Source organism: Anser cygnoides, chromosome 13 (genome assembly GCF_040182565.1).
Source record: "Anser cygnoides isolate HZ-2024a breed goose chromosome 13, Taihu_goose_T2T_genome, whole genome shotgun sequence".
Lineage (NCBI taxonomy): Eukaryota > Metazoa > Chordata > Aves > Anseriformes > Anatidae > Anser > Anser cygnoides.
The window spans coordinates 4,323,032-4,350,685 of NC_089885.1; the positions used below are offsets into that span (position 1 = coordinate 4,323,032).

General features: G+C 42.9%; 2 protein-coding genes across 3 annotated transcripts in view; both read right to left on the reverse strand.

Annotated features, from left to right (window-relative positions):
* Positions 1 to 1,950: 1,950 nt before the first annotated feature.
* PGK1 (phosphoglycerate kinase 1) lies at positions 1,951 to 14,427 on the reverse strand. The gene is made up of 11 exons (XM_048070649.2): positions 14,271 to 14,427; positions 11,978 to 12,028; positions 10,722 to 10,877; positions 10,459 to 10,603; positions 8,600 to 8,703; positions 7,757 to 7,876; positions 5,785 to 5,899; positions 5,328 to 5,507; positions 4,433 to 4,610; positions 4,079 to 4,177; positions 1,951 to 2,437 (listed from the first exon to the last, which is right to left on the reverse strand). Exons 1-11 carry the CDS (start codon positions 14,333 to 14,335, stop codon positions 2,397 to 2,399), a joined length of 1,254 nt encoding a protein of 417 aa, XP_047926606.1. The 5' UTR covers positions 14,336 to 14,427; the 3' UTR covers positions 1,951 to 2,396.
* A 6,154-nt stretch (positions 14,428 to 20,581) lies between these two features.
* Positions 20,582 to 27,654, reverse strand: part of ATP7A (ATPase copper transporting alpha) — a 28,518-nt gene continuing 21,445 nt past the window's right edge. For both annotated transcript variants that reach the window (XM_048070670.2, XM_013185156.3), the window contains exons 18-23: positions 27,140 to 27,286; positions 26,772 to 26,914; positions 26,230 to 26,433; positions 25,543 to 25,660; positions 24,905 to 25,007; positions 20,582 to 24,078 (exon numbers count right to left, since the gene is read on the reverse strand). In XM_048070670.2, coding sequence (XP_047926627.2) covers positions 23,802 to 24,078; positions 24,905 to 25,007; positions 25,543 to 25,660; positions 26,230 to 26,433; positions 26,772 to 26,914; positions 27,140 to 27,286 — 992 coding nt within the window. In that variant the 3' untranslated portion in view covers positions 20,582 to 23,801. The remainder of the gene's footprint in view (positions 24,079 to 24,904; positions 25,008 to 25,542; positions 25,661 to 26,229; positions 26,434 to 26,771; positions 26,915 to 27,139; positions 27,287 to 27,654) is intronic.

Consider the following 27,654-nt stretch of genomic DNA (forward strand, 5'->3'; position numbering starts at 1 on the left):
TGGAAATTGTCTATAATCAACTGCTGGTCATCAAGTATACAGCTCCTGCAGTCTACACTTCATCCCCTTCACTTTAAAACCCTTAAAACCAAGCATCTGTCAGGGTGAGCACACAGACCTGAAAGTTGTAATAGTTAAAATAAACACACAAAAACACCACCACCACCCCCAACGTTTTAAAGATGGAATAGCAAGCATCCAAAGTCAGGTGCAAAAATGTTTTTAAGTGCAGACATCTGTGTTCATGGAGCCTTGTGACTCCTTGCTATATTTGATTACACACAGCTTTGTTTTGTTGCTTGTGATGAAGGGGAGGGAGGGAAAAAAAAAGTGAGGTAGTGGCCACACACCGACCTTTCACTGTAAACACCAAGAAAGGAACTATGGAGGGAAAGTCTTGTTTTTGCTCCATGGGAATCCAGCAACACGGGTGTAAGAGTGACACTAAAATGGGCTGTGCTGTTATGAGGCCTTGTTTGCCAGAGCCAGACAAGAATGGTCTGTTATAAAACATGGTGGAATGTTTGTTTTTGTAGTACTGGATTTCCAAAATCCATAGTCTTTTTGTGGCCGACAAGCTCACTCTTTTCTTTGCCTCGTTACTGCAGCTGTCGGAGGTCTGCACCCCTGCCTGGAAAACATGAGTAACAGCTAGAAAGCAATCCTAGCAAAAATCTGCATCATTCATGCGTAATCAGACAATGCTTGGGAGAGTTACAAAGGAAGGGAGGAGGAGAAAACCACAGTGCTGCAGACATTTGCATTATTTCTAGTTTCTTTGCAAGAGTCACTTTTAGGTTTAAAATGCATGAAGTATAAGTTTCATATGCAACTTTATGTGCACTTTAACTTTATTGGGTTTTAATTCACATCCCACTGAGACCCAGCAAAATTTGGCAGATAGGCCGTGTCTGTTTCCAGCACATACCTTCATTTTGTCTTGGTAATACTGTGTATGTATATATGTACCAATTAAGTGAAAAGCATACTCTTGTGTTGTGGCTTGCTGCTTACCTCAAAGACTCTCTCCCTGGTTCATCCCAGCTGTTTTATTCAACTCGGACCATGCAAAACACCCCAGATGGCACCCTGACAAAGCAGTCAGTCGCTGCTTTACAGCAGTTTCTGTTCTCTGATCCAGCTAGAAGATGCACAGGCAGTTCAGCTGGACCACTGAGTTCTCTTGCAGTTCTTGAGTGGAGCTATGACTAAATCCAAACCACACTTTTGGCTGATTTCAAACCGATCTGAAGTTTGGCACAGTCCTGGTTTTGGTTTAGAGCCACCCTGTGCTTGCATTTGGGTCCTACAGCAAGGATAGGAGCCAACCCGATGGCCAAAATGGGAATTCCAACTGCATACATTTGCACCGCGCGCACCGCGCTGGTGGTCCTCCACTAACAGTCCTCGTGGGTCTGCAGTGTGCTTAGTCCCCAAACACAAACCCGATTGTCCAAAGTGGGTGCTTTGCTATGCTAGTTCTAGTGCTTTTTTGGATCACATCTTCGGGGAAAGGAGCACTGCAGTTCTCTTTGCATATAAAGGAGAGGAGAGGTAAGAATCTTCAAGTTTTCACCTGTGTCTTCAAAGGTTCCAGTACTTAGATTAGATACATTAGATACCTACTATACAGCAAGTTCTCTAGAGAAAACCATGCTTTTAAATTCGCACTTTTTTTTTTTTTAAAGTATTCTTGCACATTCAAAAATTCATCTTATTACTTGATGGTATGGAAGTTTTGACATAACAGTATATCTGCAACAACTTCCTTACCAACAAAGTTCACTTTGTTGATGACTGGATGCTTACAAATCCATGGATAAAAACAAAAGGATATTTACAAATACTGCAATTAGCACAAAAAGAAAAAAGATCTGACTCCTGATGCTTAGGACAAAGGTATTGTAACATAACCTGTTCCAAAAATGTGAAAGAAGGACCACATACAAGTTGTTGGCATTTTAAATATGTTTATTCAGCAGCTATTACAATCAGCCTCCAAAAAATTGGAGTCCCCTCTTGTTTCTGAACTGTGGCAAGTGATGAAAATGCCTGCTAGGAACATTGAAGAAGCTACACGGTGCACTCCTTTCTGAGAAACAGACATGTCTACTAGGGATTAATCTCTTTGAAAAGGCAAAATATAAATATATACACTCTAAATCCACAACAACGGTTTAAACGCACTACATTAATTCAAGTGGGATAAGAGTGGACAAATCCACATCATGTAAACTGCAGTCATATCATCTCTCTCCTGTCTTCTCCTCCAACCCTGTCCAGTTTCGGTTTACATTCTGTGATCTGCCTATCGCAGAGATGAAATACAGAAGCGCTGAAGTGTTGAATCTCAGGGGCTGTGCACGGGACCAGGAACTGGGGTGATACACCGTTCTCTACACGTTGCTCAAGGCATCCACGCCAGGAAGAACTTTACCTGTTAGGTAAAAAAAATTCCAGTAAAGTTAAGGACCCTCCAAGTGTACTTAGCTTTATGCTTACAGCTGCAACATTTACACAGATAAGAAACAGAAACTATAGGTTAAAGATGGCTCTACGTGCACTCCCGTTGACATCTGTGGCTATGAAGGCATATGGGTTACATTTAAGCTGCTGCACACAGCAAATACATTTTGGGGCTGTGGTGAGGATCCAGAGCACAGCTGCACTCGTGTCAGCAGCAGATTAACGGCCCACAGTTGTCAATGCTCAATTAACAATAATGCCAAGTTTCTATCCAAGTTCCTGCTAGGGTCAGATCCAAACACCTAAGATATTTTTCCATGAAGCTTGATGGCAAACAGATTTTTTGATTGGACCTAGGGAGTTGCTGCATACCTTCTTCAATCCCTAGTGGCATGTAAATAGTATTTTGGAGCGTGTGGTGGAAATTTTAAGAATGAATTCAGAAAAAGGAACAGAGCCTGCTTAAGACTTGAGTCTTTTCCTGGGACTGAAACACCCAGGTCCAGATATTTGCACACCTCATTCCAACAGAGGGGAGTAAGGAATACGCTCCTCTTTGGGCATGGGGGCCCCGCTTTTTTTTTTTTTTTTAAAGTGCAATGCTTTCTAAAGCATCTTCTTAGCTTATTGTCCTACTTTAATAATGAAGGGAGAACTTTCTGCTCCCCCCCAACCTACCTTCAAATGCACAAGCTGTGCGGCAGCACTGAATTTTAACACTGTTCACAACCAACTATTTTTTCTTATTCAAATAATCTTCAGAGGCTTTTCTAATTAGCTAGACTTCCGTTACATTTAAAAGATCACACACACACACACACATTTTGGGCCAAAACTTAGACAACTTTGTCCTTGCGAATAAATCAGTTGCACAGTTTCATTCTAGCCATCTGCATTCTTTCCCTTTACCATCACTCCCTAGGCAACAGAAACAAAAGCTCTGTCTCACATATAACTGCTGGAAACCAACAGCTGCAATGCAGTTTATTGCAGTTTCTCTTCTACAGAGAAGTTGACAGCATTAGATAATTTACACATATTGGGAAACAGCTAATTACCAGAGGAAATAAAAACTCATTTAGAGTACAATGCAACTCATTAGAAGAATCCTGTAAATTCTCACCATTTTGGATTCCGAGTATTCCTGTGCAGATTTGTTAAGTGATCACTAGAGGGCTCCCCAAAACCAGGGGATTTTAAACAATGCTCCCAAAAGGAAGCTTGTAAACCAAAATTCCAGACTATTCTGATGAGATTTCCCTAACCGAAACTGGAACTATAAACAGCCTGGTTAACATGTCTCAGGGAATCATCTATAAATAAAGAGCCCGCTGTCAAGGCTGTTTTACTTTCTATTCCAGCTTTTTTGCTGCCTGGGAGTGGCAGTCTATGCTATTTGCAAGAATACTCCATTTTCTTTCCTCTTCCTCTAGGAGGAAGAAAAAAAGAGCAATGAGGATCTCATTGCTCTTATTGTTCAAAAGCTACCTGCAACTCCGCTTGGTGAAACAGAGAAGACATTCACCCTGTTGTTGTGCTTTCCTGACTATCAAAGCAAGGCAGAGCACCCAGAACTGCCCAATTTGCTCAAACCAGAGAAAAGAACAGTTACCCTCTAGCAGTTCCAGGCTGGCACCACCTCCAGTGCTGACATGGCTAACTTTATCCTCAGTATTCCACTTCGCACAGCAAGTAGCTGTATCTCCACCACCTGTAGCACAAGAAAATGAAATGAGACAGAAGAAATAAAGATTTTGTTCAGCTTAAGGCACAAAGCCTTGCTGCAGGTTGGTTCTGTTCCCAGATCCTCAGTACATACGGCAGTTTTTAAAGTCACGTCTGCATGCTGAAGGAAAACTGAAAGCATTATGAAGAAAAACAATTTGACCACATTTTTAATGTGGTGCTAGTAGACAGAAGCTTCCTTGTTGCATTTAGAAAAGCAAGAACACGTGCAACTACTTACCAATAATGGTGATGCAGCCCTTGCCAGTGACTTCCACCACTTTGTCCATCAGAGCTTTGGTTCCTTTGGAAAACTTGTCCCACTCGAAGACACCCACTGGACCGTTCCACACTATTTGCTTGGCCCTTCCCACAACTTCAACAAACTTCTTAACGCTTTCAGGGCCACAGTCCAAGCCCTAAGACAAGCAAGAGAATTCAGAGATATACCTCCTGCCAAGCCACAGCTTAAATCACCAATGCCTTTTTGGTGGGATCCTCAAAAGCTCCTCCCCCCCCCTTTCATTAAAGGTCCAAGCTAACAACCCTGCTATTCACCCCACGTTGTCAAACACCTGCTAAGTCCAAAGAAAGCAGCCTATAGCCACAGGCCTTGTAGGACTTGGATGGTGCCATTTTTCATAGCATCAAACTTGCCACTGACTTAGATATAGCAGACCAGACACGAAGCAAGAGTTTCTCTGTATGCACCGAATGCTAAGTAACAAAGCAACTTGCCAGCAGCTGCTGCTGTAGGATGGAGTCTGGAGTGGTATTTGTATTCCTAGTATGAAGAAGTCATTTTAAAATCAATGTCAGAAGCATAAAGTCTTAGTTAGAAGCTTTTGCCAACTAATTAAATTCGAGTCAAATAAAAGGGACTCCTACTGCATTCAGATCTGAAGGTTTTAGAGGATTTTTGCTGTTTTAATCCAAATCTCTACAAAAGCTATTTTACACTTAAAAAATCAGGACAAGCCACAGGGCTTTCTTTTTATTAAGCCTGAGAACTCCATGCAGCTAGGCTGCCTTCAGAAACATTAGCAAAGGATCTCAATTACTCTTTTTATTCCTTTAAGACATGCCTTTCCCACCCCAGTGCTCCCCGTTATTTTCTCTAGTCCATTGAAACATACCATCCAGCCAGCAGGAATGCCCGAAGCCACCGTGGCTTCCCCAGTCTGTGCATGCTCATCGAATTTGTCCGCAGTGATGAAGTCAACAGGCAGAGTAATCTTCACACCATTCTTCTCTGCCTTGGCCATCAGGTCCTTGACAATTTTTGATCCCTCTTCATCAAACAAAGAGTTGCCAATCTACAGAAGTTATTTGGAAAAAAAGAAAGGCATTTGTTTAGCTACTGGTTGGTACAGAAAAGAACAGCAGCAGTGAAGCCACACCATTCAGCAATTCTGGGAAGTTTTCTTAGAGCACTAAGACACATACTGCAATCCAATTTTTGCAACCTGATTGTCAAATAACTTCTGAGCGCTCCCTGCTCTTGCAGAGTTGACACGCCTAGTTTCCGATCCCACCATATATACTGACCATATTTTTTTCCTAGGAGCAGACCCAGAATTGCTCTTTTCATACCTGCATGTTGTTGAGCACTTTAAGAAAGGTGAATGCCATTCCACCACCGATGATCATCTCATTGACCTTATCCAACATGTTATTGATTAGCTGGATCTTATCCTGAACTTTCGCTCTGGTGAAGGAGAGAAGGAAAGAGAATGAACAGTGCAGTCACTGCCCAAAATTCTCAGACAGACTTTATTCTATCTTGAACTAAGCAGGAAGCCTCACCAAGGACTTCTTGGATAAGAGTTTGAGGCAGAATTATCCAACTGCTAGTCAGTACGGGCAATTCTCTGATACCTCAAGGTTTTTCTGAGAGAATGGTCCAACAGAAAAGTTACGGGGAATGGGCAGAAAGGGAATTTGGCAAATCAGCAGGTCAGTATTAAACAGCAACTTACAAGAGCATTATTAGCCCTCTGTTTTTCTCCTATTTAAATATAAAATTAATTCGGCACTTTACAGGCTGGTTTCCCCTGACTGTCCATCCACGCAGAGCAGAGATCAGATCTCCACCATTCACAACTGTGGCCCGACCCCAGATCCACTGTACCAGCTGCCATGTGCCCAGCTCCTGTAACCAGTCCGGGCCCAGCACCCCATCACACTCATAGCCCAAACATTCCATCATTTGGAATAACAATGCCAAAATTACTTCATATGGGAATGGCAGGAAGCAACAGTAAATAGACAAGTCTTTTACCCTCCCCCTTTATGCCCCATGTCATTGTTACCTAAAGAAAGCTTCATAAAGACCCTAGAAAATTACCTAGGCTGACACTCAAGAGCCTTGCATTGATACCTGTATGGCTATGCCCTGCTTGATGACATTAGACAAGACCCTTTCCTTTTCTTCCTTTAGTTACCTCATCTCTAAAACAGTGATAATGATACAGATTTCATTAATGAAATGCTTTCAGACCTCATCAGAATAAACAGGTGCCTCTACAATTCCAGCCTCAGTGACTGCAGAGAGCTCTGGTGCAAACCAGCCACCAGCCTCAAGGTAAATTAGATTTTTGTTTCTTTCTTTTGTGCACATCCTGCTCCTGACACTGAAATTACTTTCCTGCACGTGGTCTTTCTTTGCCAACACATTTTATTTCCACCTCATTAGTACAGTTGTTCTCAGTACAGATTCTGGGTCCAGTTTTGTTATGTATAAGCAATAGCCAGCCTGCAGCTGAACCACACACAGCCTGCAAGTGTGGGTCACCTGCAGCTCTAAATCTTGGAAGGGTACTAATAAAAAGAAAGCACTGCTCATTATAACCAAGATCACAGGAAAAGTATAGAATGAGAACTGAGTACTACTTCTTGCAGAGCATGTTTTTGGGTGCAAAGAACAGGAATAAGCCACATAATTTTATCATCATGGGGACGTTACGGTGTCCAAGCTCTGTGTTACTGTATTTTACAAAGTATTTTAATTCACCTGACGAACTGAAACACTTCCATAAAAATGTGCATGTGACAAAAACTGGCAGCAATGATAATTTATTTCTACACACAAGCAGTCATTTGGTTTTGCACCTTCGATTCTCTTTGCGCACCAGCTGCTGCTAAAGAACAGAGGCCCGGGCAGCTACAGTAGGCCACGGTTGCATAATGACAGACCGTGTCAACTTACACGGCGCTGAGCTTGCAGGATGCTTGTACTCTGAACCATGGAGGAAAGGTCACTGACAATATTTCAGGGCCAGCACGTGTGTCAGTTCTGGGTCAGCCGTCCGGCGAGCTGCTGTGGGCTGTCTCAGGAGGATGCGAGAGGCCACAAGGCATGAGCAGGCCCTGACAGTACCACCACAGGGCTGCACGGGGTAAGCTAGCTCCCATGTAACCCGCATCTTACAGAGATCTCAAGAATTATCTACAAATCTGAACTGCAGGTACAGCTCAAAGGAAAGCACTTGTTTGAAGCAAGCCAAAACAACCCTGACAGAGGTGTTGAAGAGAAATAAAAAGTTGGTACGCTCTTGAGTCTTACCCTCCCAGAATTGCTAAGAAGGGTCTCTCTGGGCTCTCGAGGGCCTTAGCAAAATAATCCAGTTCTTTCTTCATCAGGAAGCCTGCAGCCTTCTGAGGAAGATTGACACCTACCATGGAACTGTAGAATGAAGATAAGAGCAAGGAAAGGAAAAACGTTCTATTAGTGAAGGTTCAAACATCCACGTGTCTCACAGCACTCTAAAGCCAATTCTTTAGTCAGCTACAGCAAGGAGAGCAGCTCCTACCTGCATGAAAACAAACACGGGGATTTTCTTCTCCTAGTTTGATAAGCCAGCTGTAAAGTTGACTTTCCAGCATTGCTTTTGCACAGTCATTTTGATATGTGATACATTTATAGCATTAATTAGTAATCCAAAATGATGAGGGACAAAAGAATAGGAGGCACAGATGTGTCTTCCTCCAGTAACACTGATTAGGAAATCAAGCTCCAAGATGAGCACTGCAGAGTTTCAAACACATATCTAACCACATTCCATGAGAATAACCCACCTGGAGTTATCTTTAGGAAAACAGGTCTGCTGGAATCGCAGGACAATTAATACAAGTAATTTTCTATCTTCAAAGCCTAAGAAGTTCATTCAAGTCTTAGGAGTTTCAGCTGTTGACTGTTCTCAGAGGAAAACTTTAGATAGCATACACTATAGAGAACTGTCTTCACTAAATATGTCACACAGGAACAAACACAGCAGAACGATAATGGGATAAGCTCCAAAATAAGTTAATTTTAACCGGGGGCAAAGCTCTGTGTGTAATTTTAACTGGGGGCAAACCTCAGGCATCATTCTGCAGTTCTGCCTGTGGATGGAAAAGGGATATGTACCTGTGAGCTCGGTGGGCAGTTCCGAAAGCATCATTGACATAAACATCTCCCAGTTTAGAAAGAGAGGCTCTGAAAGCATCCACTTTAGCAGAATCAGCCTTGATCTAAAGGGAAAGAATGACAAGTTTGTGCTATTCAAGTCACAGAGTAGATACTGAAATTGAAGTCAAATTCAGCAATTAACAAGCAATTGACTCGTAACCCCAAAGCAAAGAAAAATCAGCTGGAGAAATTCATCTGTTCATCCTGGGGCTCGCTGCATTTCATATGCTCTTTTCCAGTCCAGCAGAAGCCACAAAAACGTTTAAGTGGTTTAAACTCCACTTTCATCTCCCCGAGCCTGCTCCTACATCCCTGAGGACTGTTCCCATTTCAGGATCTTCGTACACCAACAAGGTAGGAACGAGCTGCATCACAACCAACCTCTTGGTCTCCTAACAGATCTCCAGTTGCGTGGCGATCCCAGGTAACACAGGAAGGGTGTGCAGAGACGAGGCGCTACCAAGATGAAAACAAACTCACTCGTGCCCACCTACTGACCAGAGAAAGCGTGGTATCTAAGCTCCTGAGGGATTCATTTAGTGTCTGCTCTGAGGATTAACTTATAAATAGCCCGCAGGCTATGACAGGCCACAGCTGTAACAGCCAACAAAGGAAAGCAGGAGACGGGTTGAGTGGGCAGTGGGCAAAACCAGAGGCATTTCTGCTGAGAGACCTTCTCCACCCTCCAAGTCCTCATGGGATGGCTCAAGTAGTTCAATTTTCCTTCCCACCTTGAGAAAAACAGCAGAGCTCTCTAACAGTGACTGCTCAGAGCGAGTTCACTGCCACTTGCTGTTAAAGAACCTCCTGGACTGGCAGTTAGGCAGTCCCTGACTGCCTTACTGCTTTATCAGCTCACCCCCCCCCCCCCCCGAGCGAGGGCTCTTCTCCTGCTGCCTCTGCTAGCACACAGCTCTAATTCCAACTCGGGGACAATGGCAGCAAGGCACTCTAAGACATGCCAGACAGGTTCAACACAGCTTTGGGGGCCCTTTTATTCACACAGCCTAGCCAAAGGGACTATACAGATTCTGAAATAATGCTGTCAACTGCTCCTTCACTTGCTAAATTTCCTGACTTTACACAAAGAGATGAAATGCTCCGATTAAATTCCTGAACATCTGTAAGCAGAACGCAGAGGCTCTGAATGAAGGAACCCCCTACAACCTGATTTGCCTTGGAAAGACAACTCTCAAGCACCAGCTAGCAACCCACAGTCTTGCACTGTGTCACTATTTCCACAGCACTGACTTTCACCTGTTAAAACGCAAAGCTGGTCTGCCAGCTGTAGCTCTCCTGTCGTGCCCAACTGCTTTGCACGCTTCTGTGCACATACAAGTGCATAAAATCAGTTTCCCAAAGCCAATTTAATTCTTGTCCCCCTCTTCCCCCAGCCACCACATCAGCTTTCAGTGGCACAAGGTTGTGGTAATTCCAGACTGGCTCAATTTCCCATTGCCATCTGGAGCTGCAGAGGCTCACTAGTTCTCTGGGCCATTTTCCTAAGTGCCAGGAGTCCTGTGTCAGCCCCTAAAGGGCACCGCACGATGTCAGCATTCCCCTGCACGCACCAAATCTGCGAGGAGCCAAGGCCTGCGTAAAGTCACCGGGTCACCATCGCTAAGAAAAGCAGCTGTCTGGAGCAAGCGTTCTCCCTGACCTTCAAGAAAATGTCAGAGGTGCAAGGCAGCCTGGCTCTCGATGGCTGCTCTGGGAGCAGGCAGGCTTCTAATGGGTTTGACAATCTCTGTATTGCAGAACATTTAAGCATCAGTTTAACACATTAGGCACGCACAACACTAGACTTGCTGTTTCACCTTGTTCCCTGAAGCATCCTTCCCCTTCCCTTCTTCTTCTACGTGGAACCGGAGGTTCTCCAGCAGGATGATGGAGCCAGTTGCAGGATTAGCGCAGGCCTTCTCCACCTCGGGACCAACACAATCCTTCAGGAAAGTGACCTCTCTGCAAACAGAAGACACGCCCCGTCATCCTACAAGCGACTCTTCCTTTCTGAAAGGAAAGCATCCAGGGCCACGCACAGGGTGGGCCTGACGCGTGCTGAGCTGCTCTTCTACTTCACCTGCCCATGAGCGCTTTAAGCTCCACAGCGACCGGGGCCAAGGAGAACTTGTCGGGCATGGGGACACCATCAGGGCGACCCAGGTGACTCATCAAAACCACGGACTTGGCTCCATGGTCCAGGCAGTGCTTGATGGTAGGGACGGCCGCCTTGATTCTGTAGTGGCAGGGAAAAGCAAGTGAAGAAGGATTCAAGGAGTGTTTGCTGTAGAAGCAGACTTACTGAGCACTTACACAAGAGCCCTGGAAGTTGTCTCTCAAAAAGGGCAAGAGAAAGCACAAGAGCTGGGCACAATGATTGTTTAACCGCTGTTAACGGTTAACAGGTTAACTGCTGTTAACAGTTTCACACAGCTCAGCCTCCCCCTCGAAGACAGCAGGGCACTGTCACCAGGACCCCCTAAAAGGGACAGCGGGCTCCAAAACTTACTCTAGGATAAACATCTCGGAGCCTAATCACACCCTACAGAGCACATCTTTCCCTGCGGAGCTAACCCAGCCTATTCCTTTCCTAAGGACTGTGACAATCCCCGAAGCACAGCCATCACACATCATGCATCAGCTAAGTTCTCTGTCCCGGCACGTTTTCACATGTTCTACTGTTATGTTCTGCGAGATGTAGGAGAGAGAAGTAAAATTTATCTCGTCATCCAAATTCTGCTGATTGTTTGTAGCTATGAAACGTCAGGAAACATCTGAACATAACCAGGCTTCCTTATTTAGTGATCCTGAGCCAAAAAAAGGAATGACGGGGATGCTGACCAGTGGTGAACAGAACTGGCACCTGCCCACAAATGCTGGAGAAGCTAAACGGGACATTTGCTATCGCTGCTCCTAAACTGTGTGTCTCTGTGTGCTGCTCAAGTACACTAACGTTAGACAACAAGTGAACACAACCCCAGGGTAAGGAGCCAGGACGTTTTCTGGTACTACCATCAAAAATGGCAAACAGAGCTGAACAGACACGTGGTTGTGACATGGCCATAATGCTGCAACCATGTTTAAGGAATGAAGTTTTAGGATCTGTACAGTTCAGTGATGTTTTCTATGTGCTTTCCGCAGCAGCTACAGTGAGAGTAAGTCTCGTAGTAACTACAGTTTGCAAATAGCTGCAGGAGTTTTAAATAACAGCTGTCAGACCTTCTCTGAGACACCTAATACTCAGTGATTAGGCGGTGACAGCTTAACCACAGCAGCACTGCAGGTACTGCTAACAGAACCAGGCTTCAAATCAGAAACCAGAAATCAAAGGCTCACCTTTGGTTATTGGTTATTTTGTGATCCTTCATTGGAACATTGAAGTCAACCCTAAAAAAAAGCAGAAAAAAAAAATTAAATACTTAAAACTTGTTTTTACAAAGAGCAAGGTAACCTGCCAGGAAGGGAGCTGCCTAGAAAAGCAATGTTGCAGTTAAGGTTAGGGTAAGATTTTTAGCTGCCTTGTGCTTTCCAGATCAGTATCTTATCAGCCATTTGTGCTTGTAATGAATACAAATGGAGAAAAAGCATCAGGTTGTGTGACTTCGTGAAGCTACACCATCAATCCAACCCAACTCTCATGGCCGCAGTAGTGATGATGCTGAAACAGAAAATAAAACTGAGATTGAACAAGCTCCTGCTTGCTTTTTCATTTTTAAAAGCCATGCTCTCAGATCACTGACGAGCAGGTTCCAAGGGAAAGGAAGCAAATAATGAAAGGCGACATCGTGCTCTTCAAAGAGGCTTCTGAAATACCCAGCTGGACTACTATGGCCAGCAAGCAAGCTCACAGAAGCAGCCCAATTATTGCTTACAGCTCTGAGTTTCTGCTCTCAGCAGATCTGATCTGTCCAGAGCCGAGTACTGCAGCTACCACGCTCCTGTGGGAAGACCTGACTAGATCCAGGGGTCGCTTCCCTCCCTACACACACCAGAGGAAGGGATGGCAGGGAGGAGTTCTACCAGTTTCTCTCTAGCACACCTTGTGCCCACGTGGTGACCAGCTGCAGCAGGAGGCTGTTTCGTAACAGCCAAGGGCAGAAATTACTCACCAAGCCGCTTTCCTCCTCCCTGTCTCACTCAGAGAAAGCGTGGCCACGGCGTGACCACTTATGAGCAAGATCTTTTTCTTCCGGGGAGGAAGGGAACGTCTAACTGACTGTAACAGCGCATCAGAATGAGGAAAGTGAAGTGCTCTGTTCAAGTTTATCCTTCATCACTCCACATCTATATACAGAACGCTGAAATTCTGGAAGTTGCTCGAGTTTTCTTGTAGCCTGCTCAGCACTAGAACCATATGGGAAGGATGACAAAAGCTGCCAGCAAAGCAGGAGTAGCTGAGCGGAAAAAATTGAACTGGCAGCCCATGGTACAGCGGACTAATTCCATAAAGGGGACAGAAAAGCACCATCATCATGCTGCTTTTCTGAAACAGGGGCAATAAGAGAACAGTTTGCTTTACAGAGCCATCAGAGCTACGAAAGACCAGGTTCACCCTTTCTCCCCACCACAGCTATGACCAATGAAATCTGAGCTCTCCTTGAACCCTTTCTCTTCCCCAGTCCTAACATCTTCCCCAGGTTCTGCCTTTGGCATTAGGCCTGGAAGACAACATTATGAACGTACCAAAATTACAATGAACATTAAGAGAAAAAAGAAGGGTATCGATTTTAGTAGTACTAAGAGCACGTGGCGACTTTTGGAGGAAACGAGATGCAGACAGGAAACTCACAAATTAGCACCAACTGCTGCTTCACTCAGCCTTTGCAGCCAGGCACAGGACTGCAGGCGGGCTATGCCCATTATCTGAGCCCACAAGCTCGCTAAAAAACCCCGGACCAGTCAGAGAGTAAAAAAAAAAAAAAAAAGTATGTTGTTAAAGAGATAAAGGTCTTTTTTTGGTACCAGATTTAGGAAACACGTGCAAATCCCAAGCTAGCTTCTCATTATGAGAGCTGATTTTTGGCCATCTAATTTTGAGGGAACTACATCAAAATAAGACAAGAGAGGCCAAATAAAGAGACGTGGGAGAGAAGCTGCAGCTTTGTTATGTCCGTCTCCTCACCACACAGGGCGGCTGATACAAACGGGTCGCAGTAAGGTGACCTTGGACAAAGAAACCCACGGTTACAGGAATTTAGGGCGGTGTACCTGGGTGCCCTTATCTGCCAGCACCTAGCAGCCCTTCCCACGCCAGGCTTTCCGCAGCCCCCGATGTTGTACGGTCAACTCCTGTTTCAGGGCTCTGCATTAGGAAGCACGGGGTGCCTACAGCTCAGCTCCCGGCCCAAGAAGCAGAACCATTCCCAGTGGGGCAGAGCTGTATTCTCACCTTATCGTCACTCATTTCAGCTTTGCGCTAAGGGAAGGGGAGCTGGGGAAGAGATTCTTCTGGAAGGACCTTTTTTGGAGCGCCCTCCCATAAAAACGAGCCCACAACCCAACCCAGCGGGCTGCACAGGCTGCTGGGGCACCCAGCCCCCTCCCCACAGCCCCCTCACGGGGCCCCGACGGCGCTGAGAGCCACGGGCAGGGCCTGGGGAGAGCCGCTCCCCACCGCCCAGCTCCTCACCTCATAACAACCCGCTTGCCCTTCACGTCCACCTTATCAAGGGTGAGTTTGTTGGAGAGAGACATGGCTGCTTCCGCTGCGATCCGCACCCTCCGGCTGCCACCCGCCTTCTGAGGCGCTGCCCGGCCCGCCCCGCCGGCCTCACGCTCGGCCCGCCCCTACACGCGGCCCATTGGGCCGCGCTGCCCGCCGCGCGCTCCCATTGGGCGAGCCGCCCGCCCGTCAGCCGAGCCGCCCAGCCCCGCCGTCAGGCCTGGTTGCGGCCGGGCCTGGTCACGTCCCGCACGGAGCCGGCGGGGGCGGGGCCGCGTGAGGGCAGCCCAGGCCGCCGCAGTGGGGCCGCGGGGCCGTTGGGTTGTGGGGTCGGTCTGCCCGCGCTCTCCTCAGCTTCACAGCTCTCGCTGCCATCCGTGGGGCTGTAAAAAGCTAGATCCTAAAATCCCCCCTTAGGATGGAGAAGGGCAGGCACGCACGTCGCCTCCGTTTGTCAGCATGTGGCTGCGTGTTTTGTCTGTGGCTGTAAATCCTATGGTCAGGGTTTAAATTAAATAGGTCTGGTGATGGTCTTGATATTTGCTGAAAGTAAAGCTGGAATCACAGAATCATTAAGGTTGGAAAAGACCTCCGAGATCATCTGGTCCAGCCATCCCCTACCACCAATGTCACCCACTAACCCATGTCCCCAAGCACCACGTCCAGCCTTTCCTCGAACACCCCCAGGGCCAGTGATGCCACCACCTCCCTGGGCAACCCGTCCCTATACCTAACCACAATTTCTGACAGAAATTTCTCCTCATTTCCAACCTGAACCTCCCCTGGCACACCTTGAGGCCATTCCCTCTAGTCCTATCGCTAGTTGCTGATCCTATCACTATTTCTGATACAAGCCAGGATGCCGTTGGCCTTCTCCCACTGCCTGAATAAAAAGATATTAGCATCAAATCCTAAACTGGTCCTGAACACAGCCTTCTCAAAGCCTGGAGTTGCTTTCCCCAGTAAATGGAGTCATTCAGTAGTACAAGACTTTCTTTTCAAGAGCTTGCGTGCCATCTCCTCGAGGTAAAAAAGGCTGGAGGAGAAATGTCACGGAGCACGGCAGGCACACGGTAACCCGAGCACCCACAGTAACATAAGAAGCAGGGCACTTACACAGGAGGGCTGATCGAGGAGAAGGGGACAGGGGGACACGCGCTAATCCTCAGTTAGTAGAGGGTGCTCAGGACTACACAAGTCATTTTGAATGAATTCAAAAATAATCAAATGGTAAAAATACCTGAGATACAGGAATTTGTGGAGTACTGCCCATATACTTCCAGTCCTACGAGGTCGGGCATAATCAAAGCCCCAAAGGGTTTATTTTTAAAAATAACCAGGAACATGCCACTCAATAGGACTAACTCCACAGAAAATATATACATATAACAGGCTAGTACTGTATTATGTCTTTAATAATCAAAAATTTGAAGCTTAGTACAGCTTTAAGGATCTATTATTTGGGGCATAATGGCAGCCTTAGTTTGTAAGGTGTACTCAGGTTTTATGTTTGCTTGTTCTTTCTCCATTTTTTATGAAGGTAGGAGAAGAAAGTCAAACGAGAATGTGGGGGTGACAGAATATAATTAAAAAAAATAAAGAAAGGAAAAGTACTGCAGACACGTGTTCGAGACTTGAAGCTCATTTCCATGTTTGAGTCACCTTTCTGTCCTTCCTACCTGTTGTGAAATATCTAGAATATACTGCAAATATTTAAAGAAAAAAGCCCATGCAAACAGTTCAAAACCCGCACTTTTAAATTAACCAATACAACAAAGACAGGAGGGCAGAGGACTGATAAATGAAGAAAAAAATCTGGTATTAGACTGTGACCACCAAGGAACTAATTTCTAGAAATACAAAACAGAAGCTGTACTTTAGACTGACACAGCCATCATCTGCATGATCCTGCCTGCTTTGCCTAGCAAAAAGGAATGAGACTGTGGCAAGTTTAGACAGATCACAGATCACGGGCTTTGGTACACTGGCCTACATATTTATATTAAATAAACTAAAGGGTTGTGGTTTGGAGACCAATAATCTGCATTTTCATCTGTATCACATGATCCAGTCTTCAAAAACTTCCTGCTTTTATAACTACTGTCTGCATTCTAAGTTTCTACTTAAAAACAGGCTTCAGCACAGTCTACAAGTTTTTTTTTTTTTTTTCCCCTGCTTGCAGTAGTGCAATATACAAAAGCATATGTATTTTAAAAGAATGTTATGATGGTATTTTTGTTTTTCTCTATCTCTCTGTCCTTGAAACGGAAGATGGAAGGAGACAGGAAAAAAAGAAAAGCCTTCCTTTCCAAATACCAGCTTTCAAACATTAAGCTTGGTTTCAGCCTAGATTTTAGACATGAAGCATCACAGAAGAGATGTGAAGTAAGATCACTTATACTAAAAGGCTTTTACACAAGTAACATGTAGCTTACTTTGTGGTTTTAACCTCCAATACCAGTGTAATATTTATTTATTTATTTTAAGTTTTAAAACCTCTTTAACTGACGTACAACAGATTTTCTTGGATTCTCAATGCTGATGGAGTCTGGGCATGTATTTTTATGTACAGTCTAAATAACAGCCATACCGCCCTCATCAATCTTAACTACACATTTATCTATTTTAATTCAACCAGCTGTTATCTTTTGCTCTAGGCCATTACTACTGCCTAACTAAACCAAAAAAAAAAAAATGTGTGCGTGTGTGTAACAAATTAGTTTAACTTAACAGTCAGCAACTAAATAAAAAGACAAATCCCCAGTTACATCCTTCCCAACAGGCTTGTCATTGACCACAGTAAACGAACATAATCAAACCCAGTGAACAGTTAAGCAGACAGAATAAACCAGCAGCAGCATGAGCCTCCCAGGCTCTTGCACAAGCCCAGGAAGTGGTCCGAGCACCCATACTTTTTATGAAGCAGATGCAGTTTCCTGACTTTTTAAGAAACAGGGCCCTCTAGGGGAAGGTGGGTGAGAGCTCACTGGGAAATGATCTACCAATAACTTCGCCAGGATTTCCGCGTTCCTGCATGGAACAATGACAAGCTTTTTCTGCCTCTCAGTGAGGAAAGACAGAAGGTGCAGAGTCCTGTTCGGTGTGGGGTTGTGTAAAGGCTCCCCAAGGGAGTTCAGGTGTACCCAAAGGCTTCCGTTGTGAGCACTTTTTGATGAGAGAAACGTATGTGTTTTTGAATCAAAGCCTGACTTTTAGGGCTTCTCAGACTGTTCTATAGAGATGCTTTCTAAAAACATTAATTAAAAAAAGGGGGGGTGGGAAGAACATATTTAAAGAAAATTTATCCAGATTGAAATGAAAGTACCTAGGCAGGGGTTAATACAAAAATCTATGCAGGAACTGTGTCCTGATAAGATGGACTCCATCAAACCTGAAAATGTGATGTTTCAGGCAGCAGCTGCATAGGATCCAGAATTTACCAATGGACTACCTGACTATGGCAGGCTGCTGAAGTACAGTATTTCTGCGTATCTCTGTAATGCCAAACAACAAAGCTTTAGAATAATATTACTCCTAGTGTTATTTACAATATTTTTTCCCATCAGAGCTCTACAAGCTGATATTTGTTCCACTGATTTCATACAGGGTAAAACAAAACAATATTTGATCCAAGTAAATTGACTTTTTTCAATAAAGCAGTAATACTGAATATCAGGATTTTCCTTACCACTCGCTCCCCACGGTGGCAGCAAGCACCTGCAGATGTGAGGCAGGTAAGAAGCTGCTGTAGTAAACAGCTGTATGAGCTAATTTAAAACTTAGTTGTCTAAGATATTTAATACTTACAGAGACATGGGGCAATGTGGATATATGGCTGTAAGAAGAGTTCAAATTTTGCAGCAGGTATAAAAGCTGTTTTTACTGATGTGATCCTCTTATGGTGATACTCTAGCTAGGTTGGCCAGTGTAGTGAAGCTGGACTAGCTCATGAGAATGAGATTTTTTCAGTGGGAATGGAAAGATTAAGGTTTTCCCGACTTCAAGACACAATTTCACCAATACAGCTTATGTTATTCCATTTTGGCTTTGTCTATAAAACCTCCTGAATGACAAAAACTGGTAGAAAAATGTTTGATCTTACCCTAAATGCAGTTGAGATGTGTTTTATACCTTGGGAGACTGGTTGTGGCTTTAGTCAAACTCTCCTACACGAGTGATGTGGTATTGTATCCATCTTGTGCACAGAGACAGAAGCCTGAGGCTGCAGACTGAGGTGCTTTTGATCCACTAAACAATTTGCTGCAAAACGGTAGCTGGACATAAGTGCCAAAGAAAGTGGCCTAGTTAATCTTTTCTTAAAATGCATAAATAAATTCAGTCATAGCTAAAAAAGGCTGTTCAAATTGAAACAAGAAAGTTCACATGCTCTCTTAACCCAAAATAACTGAAGATGTAAATAAAACAGACCTAAATGTTTTGGTTATTATTTCTGTGCAACAAGCATGTATTTTCAAAACCACAGGGGCTAAAAACCTGGAGGTTTCCACACCTGCCGGAGCATATTAGGCCAACAAGAGCCAGTCCAAGATGACTAAATTACAGTGTTGTGTCTTAACTGAAAGCAAAATTTTCAGTCTTGGAAAGACTTGGATCCAAACTTAGCTTTCTACATGACAGCAGACCTAGCAGAGACAAAGACTCATTATGCCTAAATTTAGTAGTCACTAGACTTGTCTGTACAGCACAAGGGATCTCTCACACCTTGCTCCTTTAGAACAAGGCTAGAAGTACCATTTTACGGCCCCTTCCCACTCTGTTCCCCAATGCAGCAGGATCTGCCCACCAAAACTCCTCATCTCCATGTGAGACCAGCTCAATGCGAAGCAAAGATGAATTGGGGTCCCATGAAGAGTGATTTTTATGGGACTCTGGCCTGAGTGATCCAGAAAACCAAAAAAGAACTCCCCTGCCAGTAATACAATAAAAACAGCACCACAAAACTCCAGGAGAAACCATTCCAGCCCATCTACCTGCAGACAGGCATAAGGGATACGCTCAAGATGGCATGGTGGGGGAGCAGGCAGAGGCCTTGGCAAACAGGGAACACAGTGTTTTCGACAGAGCAGGTTTTCTGTTTTTTTAGTTGTTCAACCTGTTTACTTCCAATGCTGGAGAGATGCTTTGAGAAAGCTCATAAATATACGAGTCTTCTTCAGGCTTTGCACTTTTTTTTTCCTATCCTGACATAAGCTGAAGGTAGAAAGCTTTCCAGAAAAATGTCAGTCAGCAACCACAGCCTGAGGACCAGTCAGGATAAAAAGGGCAGTTGGGCCGAGGAGCTGAGAAGGGTGTCTTCTCCTTTGCTTGCTGCTCCTCACTGCTCAGGATAGCACCTATGCTGTGGCAGGGGATTTGTGCTAGGTGAGGCCCATTCAAGTGATCCTTTTTGGGATGGGAGCTTGGCCATCTCCATGACAGGAACAGGGGAGTACTCACACTGAACTTTTCTCATCACTGCTTGCGTGACACTTTGCTTTGGGACATGCAGTGACTGCATAAATGATTGTGCTTTAGCCAGACTCTTCTCAGTAAGGCCCAATGAAAGGCCAAGAGGTAACAGGTACAAACTGAAATAAAGGAAATTTCATCTAAACATAAGAAAAAATATATATATTTAAAAACACAAACAATAAAACACTGAGGGTGACTGACCACAGGAACAATTTACCCAGAGGGATGGTGGAGATACTAACATCTGACTGGACACAGTACTGGGGAATCTGCTGTAGCTGGCCTGCTTGGATGGATTTGGACTTCATGACCTCCAGCAGTCTTCCAACCTCAACCACTCTGATTCTGTAATAAGGCGACACTCTTTATGAGAGGATTATTCCACAATTTCCCAACTTTCACTAATACCACTTGCCAACAGCCCTACTCTTTCATGTAGGCTGGGCATTTTGCTCAAGGTCATGCAGTTTACTAGAGCTGGAAACATACATAGGAAACACCGATCCTCACCTTTTTGCCAAATAAGCAAAAAAAGACATTGTTTCACCTTTCCAGTTTCAGAGGGAGCTCTTACTGGGTGAAGATGAAATGCATGCAACATGCAAAGGCTGCTTTTGAAATCCTGATCCTGTACATGCCCATTTCAACCTGCTGAAGGGCAATCCAGCATCATCATGCCCCAGAGGTGCCATGTGTTGCCTTTTAAATTGAACAGGGTGTAAGGAACGGGAAGAAATTCTGCACAGCTAGCAGTAGAATCTATAAAGTCAGCACAAAAAATATTTTGAAGAAATCATAGAACATGATTTAAAAAGTCTTTGGATGCTACATTTTTATTACATAGTTTATAATTGTCATTATGATGATAGAGGCACAGTTAATAGAAAGTGCAAGACTACATTTTTTTTTCCAGGTATAAAGAAATGTAACAGCACTAAATTAACATTCTATAACAACATTCATTTCTCCATTTTTCATACCAAAAAAAATGAATTAAAAATCTTAAGTTTAAAGCATTCGGATGGAACTTCTGTTTTAAACAATACTTGTAATAAATAAAATTGTTTACTTGCTTTCATTGTGTTTTGTCAGCTTCACATTCTTCATTTAAAATTTCAAGTGTCTACACTTTTAAAAGTTTATTGGCAAGATTCAAAGAGCAATTTTTAAAGCCTTGAGCATATGTACTGTTTCTCCCTTTTTAAATAAAGTACAGGTTTTATAAATAGCTAGTTATAGAAAACGATAACATAGACAAGTAATACATAATTTCATTTGTAACTATGCTTCCAAGTGATATTTTCAATTCTCGAATCCAAACAGTCTCCAACAGGAATAAGATACTTACATATTAAAACATTTATATTTAGGAAAACATTTACCTTTCGCATGATTTTACTTGTACTGTACATTCAAACTGAAAATTACTTTGGTTCTTCACTGTAAAGCACCTTATAAAATATTTTAATCACATGACAAACATTCTTTAAGTCAATACTATACGCTTGGGGGAAGAGGGGCAGGACTGGACAGAACCTGTTTTCAAAACTTAGACTCTGAATTCCTTAATCACCTATACAACACTCAAATGTACTGTGTACTAAATTCAGGTTCAAAAGACATTTCCAGACAGATTTTCCTAAAGAGAAAAACTGGATTGAAAGGGACTTCCTGGGCCAGTAAGTCCTGACCAGTGCTGCTGTAGGTATGACTTCATACAAGCCTTTCAGAAACTCCAGAGCAATTTGGTTTCCACTCATACTATCTCTAAAAATTAATTTGGAAAGAATTTAGTAAACTCTTCATGCTGCTTTACCTATCAAGCAGGAATATAACCTTATATTACTACTCTGTTTCCTGCAATAAGAACATGATTTCTGTCACTTATATTCCACATGTACCATAGCCAGGGGCTGGACCAGCTCCTGCAGTAGTGAAACTCCCAGCTGAGAGCATGTCTAGATCTGCCTTGTGTCTCCACTGTATGGTTAAGATGACCAATTATCAGCAAAACCCAGACAAAAAAAAAAAATGCAAATCACTTCTTTTGTTTCATCTGCAGAATCTTGCCAAGAACAACACTGAGTGAGCATGGATTAACGAGAAAACCAAAATCTTTGGGAACAGTTTACATGGTCTTGAAGCACTAAAAGCTGTTTGACAGCATTCTGCTGGTTTTCAGGTAATTATGCACTTCATAAGAAACAGCTTTGTGAGAAACTGCTTTCTTGCTGAAAACTGAGAAAAACATCTCATGGAATGGCTTTCAAGTAATGCATCTCAGCACTTCTTAACACAATATATACATAGAATCTAATTAAAATTAAAACATTCACTTAGAGATACTAAGAACCTAATTCTGCAACAGAAATACTTTGTTTCTTAAACCAGTGGCAGCAACAATTACAAATTATGTTGTTCTCACTGCAATTTAAGAAGTATACTGATTCACTAACAACATAATCCACAGTACAACTTTGCTGCTTTCATACACTGGTACTTTTCCTGGTAGTTAAAAAAAATAGTAAAAACCCCCTACTTATGACTTCCTACATGCACGATCTATGCATTGATAACAGACTTCAAGTTAAAAAAACTAGACTATTACAGAGATCTGTCATTCTGCACTGGGTATTTCTTCTCTAATAGCACTATTGGGAATTACATTTTTACACCATTAATTGTATTTTATTATTTAGTTCAACATTATGGAACCTGGTAATTGTTTTAGATCGCTGTCTAAGCACAGGATTTAAAGAACAAGGTTTATTAAGTAACAAACAGGTAGCTAGCTACTGGGTGATGAACACCAACTCTATTTCTCATTGAGAATTTTTTAATATTCAAGATTTAATGATCAAAACCTGCATTTTGAGATTTCAGTTCTGTAACAAATGAAGTTGGTCTTAATTTACAAAGCCTGAATCTGAACATCCCAAACTAAGGAGGTTTGGATCTATAGAGTGGGCTGGGGACCACTCCTGGCCCACTTATCTCTACAGGCAACTGGTGTCAGTGCAGTATCTGACAGATAATGAACTCTTTGATGATGGTAGATATCTGCAGAGATTGAATTGTAAGTATTTTAAGGGTTGTCTGTGTGACACCAAGCTCTTCTGGCTCATTTGGGGAGTGCTAGTTGATACTGGAAGCAAGCACTAACTACATCGCTGCTTTTTTAAAAGCTAAATATTTCAGCTAATAGCACATCACGTTCCTATACTCAGATGATGACAGAGTTTTTGGCTTAGAAGTTGAGAAAGAGCAAGCATCAACCCATTCAACCTTCAAGCACACAATCTTAGGAGGAGTGTACTGGAAAAGGGATGTATAGGAGTTAAACATGGGTACAATGTTAAGATTGAAACCCCAGATCTCTCAGTCATCTGTCTAACAGAAATCCAGATCACGGACAGTGAGATGTTACGATGCTAGGAGTGTGAAAAGCTGGACCCAGACATTTACAAGAAGACTGGCATTCAAGAGGAACCATTCCTGGCACAAGGCAGGCTATAAATACAAGAGCAGTCCTTGAAGTTTTTAAGGCACATCTATCTGCAAACACAGAACTTTGAGTATTTCACAGATCTGGGAGTTTATAATTTTTTAAACACAGTACTAAACTTGACTATGCATAAAGAAGCCTGTTACAAGGCTGGGAAATGCATTTCTGGTTCCTTAGTCTCCTTAATTGTATCTTGATATTCCACCAAAAAAAGCAAACTTCATGGAATGGTAACACAGCTCTGTTCACAAGCATTAACGGCTTCTACTCCTTTTTTTTTTTTGTTAAGTCTAACTAAAAAAAATAGAAAAGGATACTGGGAGGTCACTAATAAACTCATTTTCTACATTAAGGAAGAAACACCTGTATAGATCAAACCCCATAAAGGTAGAAAAGCATCTGTAACGACCTCCAGAAGTGATCATTGCTTGCACAGACTTGTAGACAGTTGCTAAGGTTGTTTTGGTTATTTTTCCATTTTCTTTCTTCTGCCTTCTTTTGAGGGCATGTGTGTAAGTCTTTCATAATGTTGTGTCATCATCTTCTCCAAAATCTCCCACCAACAATGAATGCTTATCTGGTTCATTAAGAACTATGCTATTCACTGAACGCTTGTCTGAAAAGAGAGAATTTATGGAGGCTCTACTGTAATTGATGATGCGATCCATTAAGCTCAGTTTACGACAGTTTGTGCCGGTCTCATCAATTCCGATATGGACACTGATTTCTGATGGGCTCTTGTGCTTCATTTGGCCACGGGCCCGGAACTCGAGTTTCTCAGAACTTGGTTTCTGGTACCTATAGGAAGGGGGAAAAAAAAAAAAAAAAAAGAGGACAATGTGTCTCAGGATGAAGTACACTAAAATATGGAAAGAAGCTAGCCTTTATGTGCTATAATCACGCGGAAGCCAGAGACATTTATAACATGATCCATTATACAGTGACTGAAGTCTCAGACTTTGTGAGTCTACCATACAACCAGAAGCTGATTCTGTGCTTTTGGGCCAGGATGCAGAAGAATAGGTAAAGCAGACAAGTATCACCCAGCATTTAACTGCTTTAGTGGTACTGAGCATCTGCAAAACATGTAACAGCAAAGTGTATCTGCTAACATTTACCAGGTATTCTGCTCTGCTTCCTCTGAAACCAAGTGTGTTAACTGGACAGCAAAAGATACCATTCCTACCTCAGTGCTACACTGCTCCTAACTGTGAAGTAAGGAAACAAATTCTTCATTGACAAGTGCAGCTTGGTTTATCACTGGTCCTCAGTGCTTGTGCAGAGTGTACAGCTGCGTTGTCTTAGAAGCCTCACTTTTCAGCAGTCAGCATGTTCAGACAAGATTTCTCAGAAATATACAAAGGGCACTAAGGAATTTGAAATTTTGAACACACTTTTGAGTTCTACGTTTCTCTTAATTTTTAAATACTACCTTCTGAAGTATTATGGGCTGACTCCTCTTCTCAAGCAAGAATCAACCACTGCCAAGCACAGACTTGCCCAAATTGTTCTCCAAAAAGTTTCAAAATCTGTCACAGCCTCACACTCATTTTCTGCCACTTAAAGGAAAAGACCTGAGCTTCAAATCCAAGTTACAAATAACAAATAAGTTTTTCATACTCACATCTTCAACAGCAAAGAAGAAAGCACAACAGAGACAGAGGAGGCAGCCATTGCTGCAGATCCCATCCAAGGTTGCAAAACCAGACCAATGGGCAGGAACACACCTAGAAAAAGAAAATAATGAGTTTAGAGCAGGAACACAGCATTCTTCATATATGAATCCAACGCCTTATGTAAAAACACAAAACTTCATGAGGACTTTCTAATTTCGTTCCATTTCTATTATGTTACTAAATGATTTTAGTCTAGTATTAAATAACAAATATTCAATGCAAATATTTATGTCCCCTCTCGCGCAGAACCCACATGTGAATACAGCTGACCATGTCACATATAATCTGAAAATTCATAGGTAGGCATGTCTTGCCAGCCTTGCAGTAAACTGCTTGTTTGTGGGATCAAGTTCATTTAATAAACAGTTTATCTTACAGTCATTTTGATGTGCTGAGCATATCCACAGCAGCTGTAATGTGGCAGATGACAGTGCACAAATTGCCTGCAGAGGTTGCAGTGGTATAAGAGCTCTGCTCTTAACGTCTATCAGAAATAAAGAAAATGGATACTCTTCCATACAATAGTAAATCCATGTAAGCTATTGGCTAAGCACAGTTTTATTACCACAGGAAAACATTCACGTACCAGCAGCTATGGGAACTCCAATGAGATTATAAATTAGAGCAAAGACAAAGTTGATCCGGATCCTTTTGACAGTCTTCCTTGACAAATCTATACTTGCTACCACATCCATTAAGTCATCCTGGAAATTAATGTTTATAGGAGAAGTCAGAGATAAAAAGCATACACATAATGTCAACATACCCCCCTTTTAAAGCTAACTACCATACACCGGACACAACAGACTACATGTAATAAGTATTCTGTAAGTTGCTCTATTTCATCTGCATAGAGCCCATACAATGAGCACCAGCCTTATTTCAGATGCCACCATAACCCAAACAATGTATACAGCGCTATCCGTAGGGCACAGGTCTAGACAACACAGTTCCTGTCAAGGTATTGTTGATACACACGAAGAAGTGACTGTAACCTTACAGATATTCTGATATGTTCCTTAAATATGATTTACGTTTACCAAAGGTCACCCCATTTTTTTCCTCCTTTGCCAACTCTCAAATTTGAATTACCCCTGAATTTGTAGGAGCAAGAAAATGGGAAAAGCTTCCTTTACAGGTCACGTACCACTACTAAACAAGCAAGACAAAGACAATCTCCAGTTGTACTGGCTTATGAAGGTACTACACCTCAGCAATGGTCTGAATCACTCAAGACATCATCTCATTTTCAAGAAACATTCTTCTTTCTTACCTTAATTAGAACCACATCAGCTGCCTCGATGGCTACATCAGTACCCGTGCCAATAGCAATTCCCACATTAGCCATAGCAAGTGCAGGGGAGTCATTGATACCATCTCCAACCATGGCCACCCGCTTTCCTTCATCTTGTAGCTGTTTCACTTTGGCTACTTTGTGGGAGGGAAGAACCTCTGCAAACACTTTGGAGATGCCAACCTATGCGGAGGGGTAGAGAGAGAGAGAACACAGGAGTAGCTTTCCTACTAGCTATCAAAGTTTCTGCTTCTAATAATGCAATTATGAAAGCCAAAACCCACATTATGCTCTTGAGTCTAAAGACCAAACCCTAATATGAAAACAGCTCTGATTTCAAAGTTGACACTGCACCTACTCAAAAAGGCTTCTTTAGTTACCCTCTTATTCTGAGCTTTATGTTAGCATTTTTCACCATAGACCAGTTCTATACTAGCCACAAGCATTATCAGCATGACAACATCCTTTCTGTGAATGTGTTGTGGCAAGCTTCAAACCCAAACACACGCAGAACAGCTTACCTGAGAGGCAATAGATCGTGCTGTCTTGCTGTTGTCACCAGTCATTAGAACAACTTCTAATCCCATACTCTTCAAAGTGTAGACTGCCAGCTCAGCTTCTGGTTTCACAGTATCAGCAATAGCTATCAAGCCACAAAGCACTCCTAAAAACACAAAGCAGGAGTTAGTAATAAATACTGTTCATTTCTTTTGGGGGAAGAAGAAAGTGACATTTTCTCCTGTAAGACAGTGTAACAAAGCTTTAGTACTTCATGTCTCTCCACCCCATCAGTCTACTTCAGGTGTAACTGCTAAGGCATTGGTACTTACCAGTTTCTATTTAAGTGGTGACAAGTCACCTCTGAATGAAGAGACAGCAATGAACTTACCATCAATAGCTGTAAGAACTGCTGTGCGACCTTTCCTCTCATGCTCAATCATGGCTTTATCAACTTCGTTTTTAACAAGAAGTCCATTTCTGTTCATCCATTCCCGGTTCCCAATGAGAACGGAATATTTTTGAGACGTCACTGTAGCTGAAGGAAGAACAAGTCTTGTCATCATATAGATAACTAGCAAGTTTCCCTCCAGCTAATCCTATCCAGCTCTCTCGGTATGCACTGAAATATCATTAAGGAGTCTAATCAATATTGAGAGAGATTTTCTTTTTTGCCAAGCCAATCTTTTCATGTGTTCATGAAAAGAACAGTACTGACATTTCTTCAGTAATAGGTAGTTACCACTTCAGTAGACCAAGAATCACAGATCAAGAGACAATAAAAGACAAAGTCCCTTTATCAGTGCCTTTAATTTAACATCCTAATATAGTTGAAAGATCTAACAGTGAACTGCTCTTGATTGAAAACCAGTGAAATGTGTAAACATACGTGATTTTGGCTAGCAA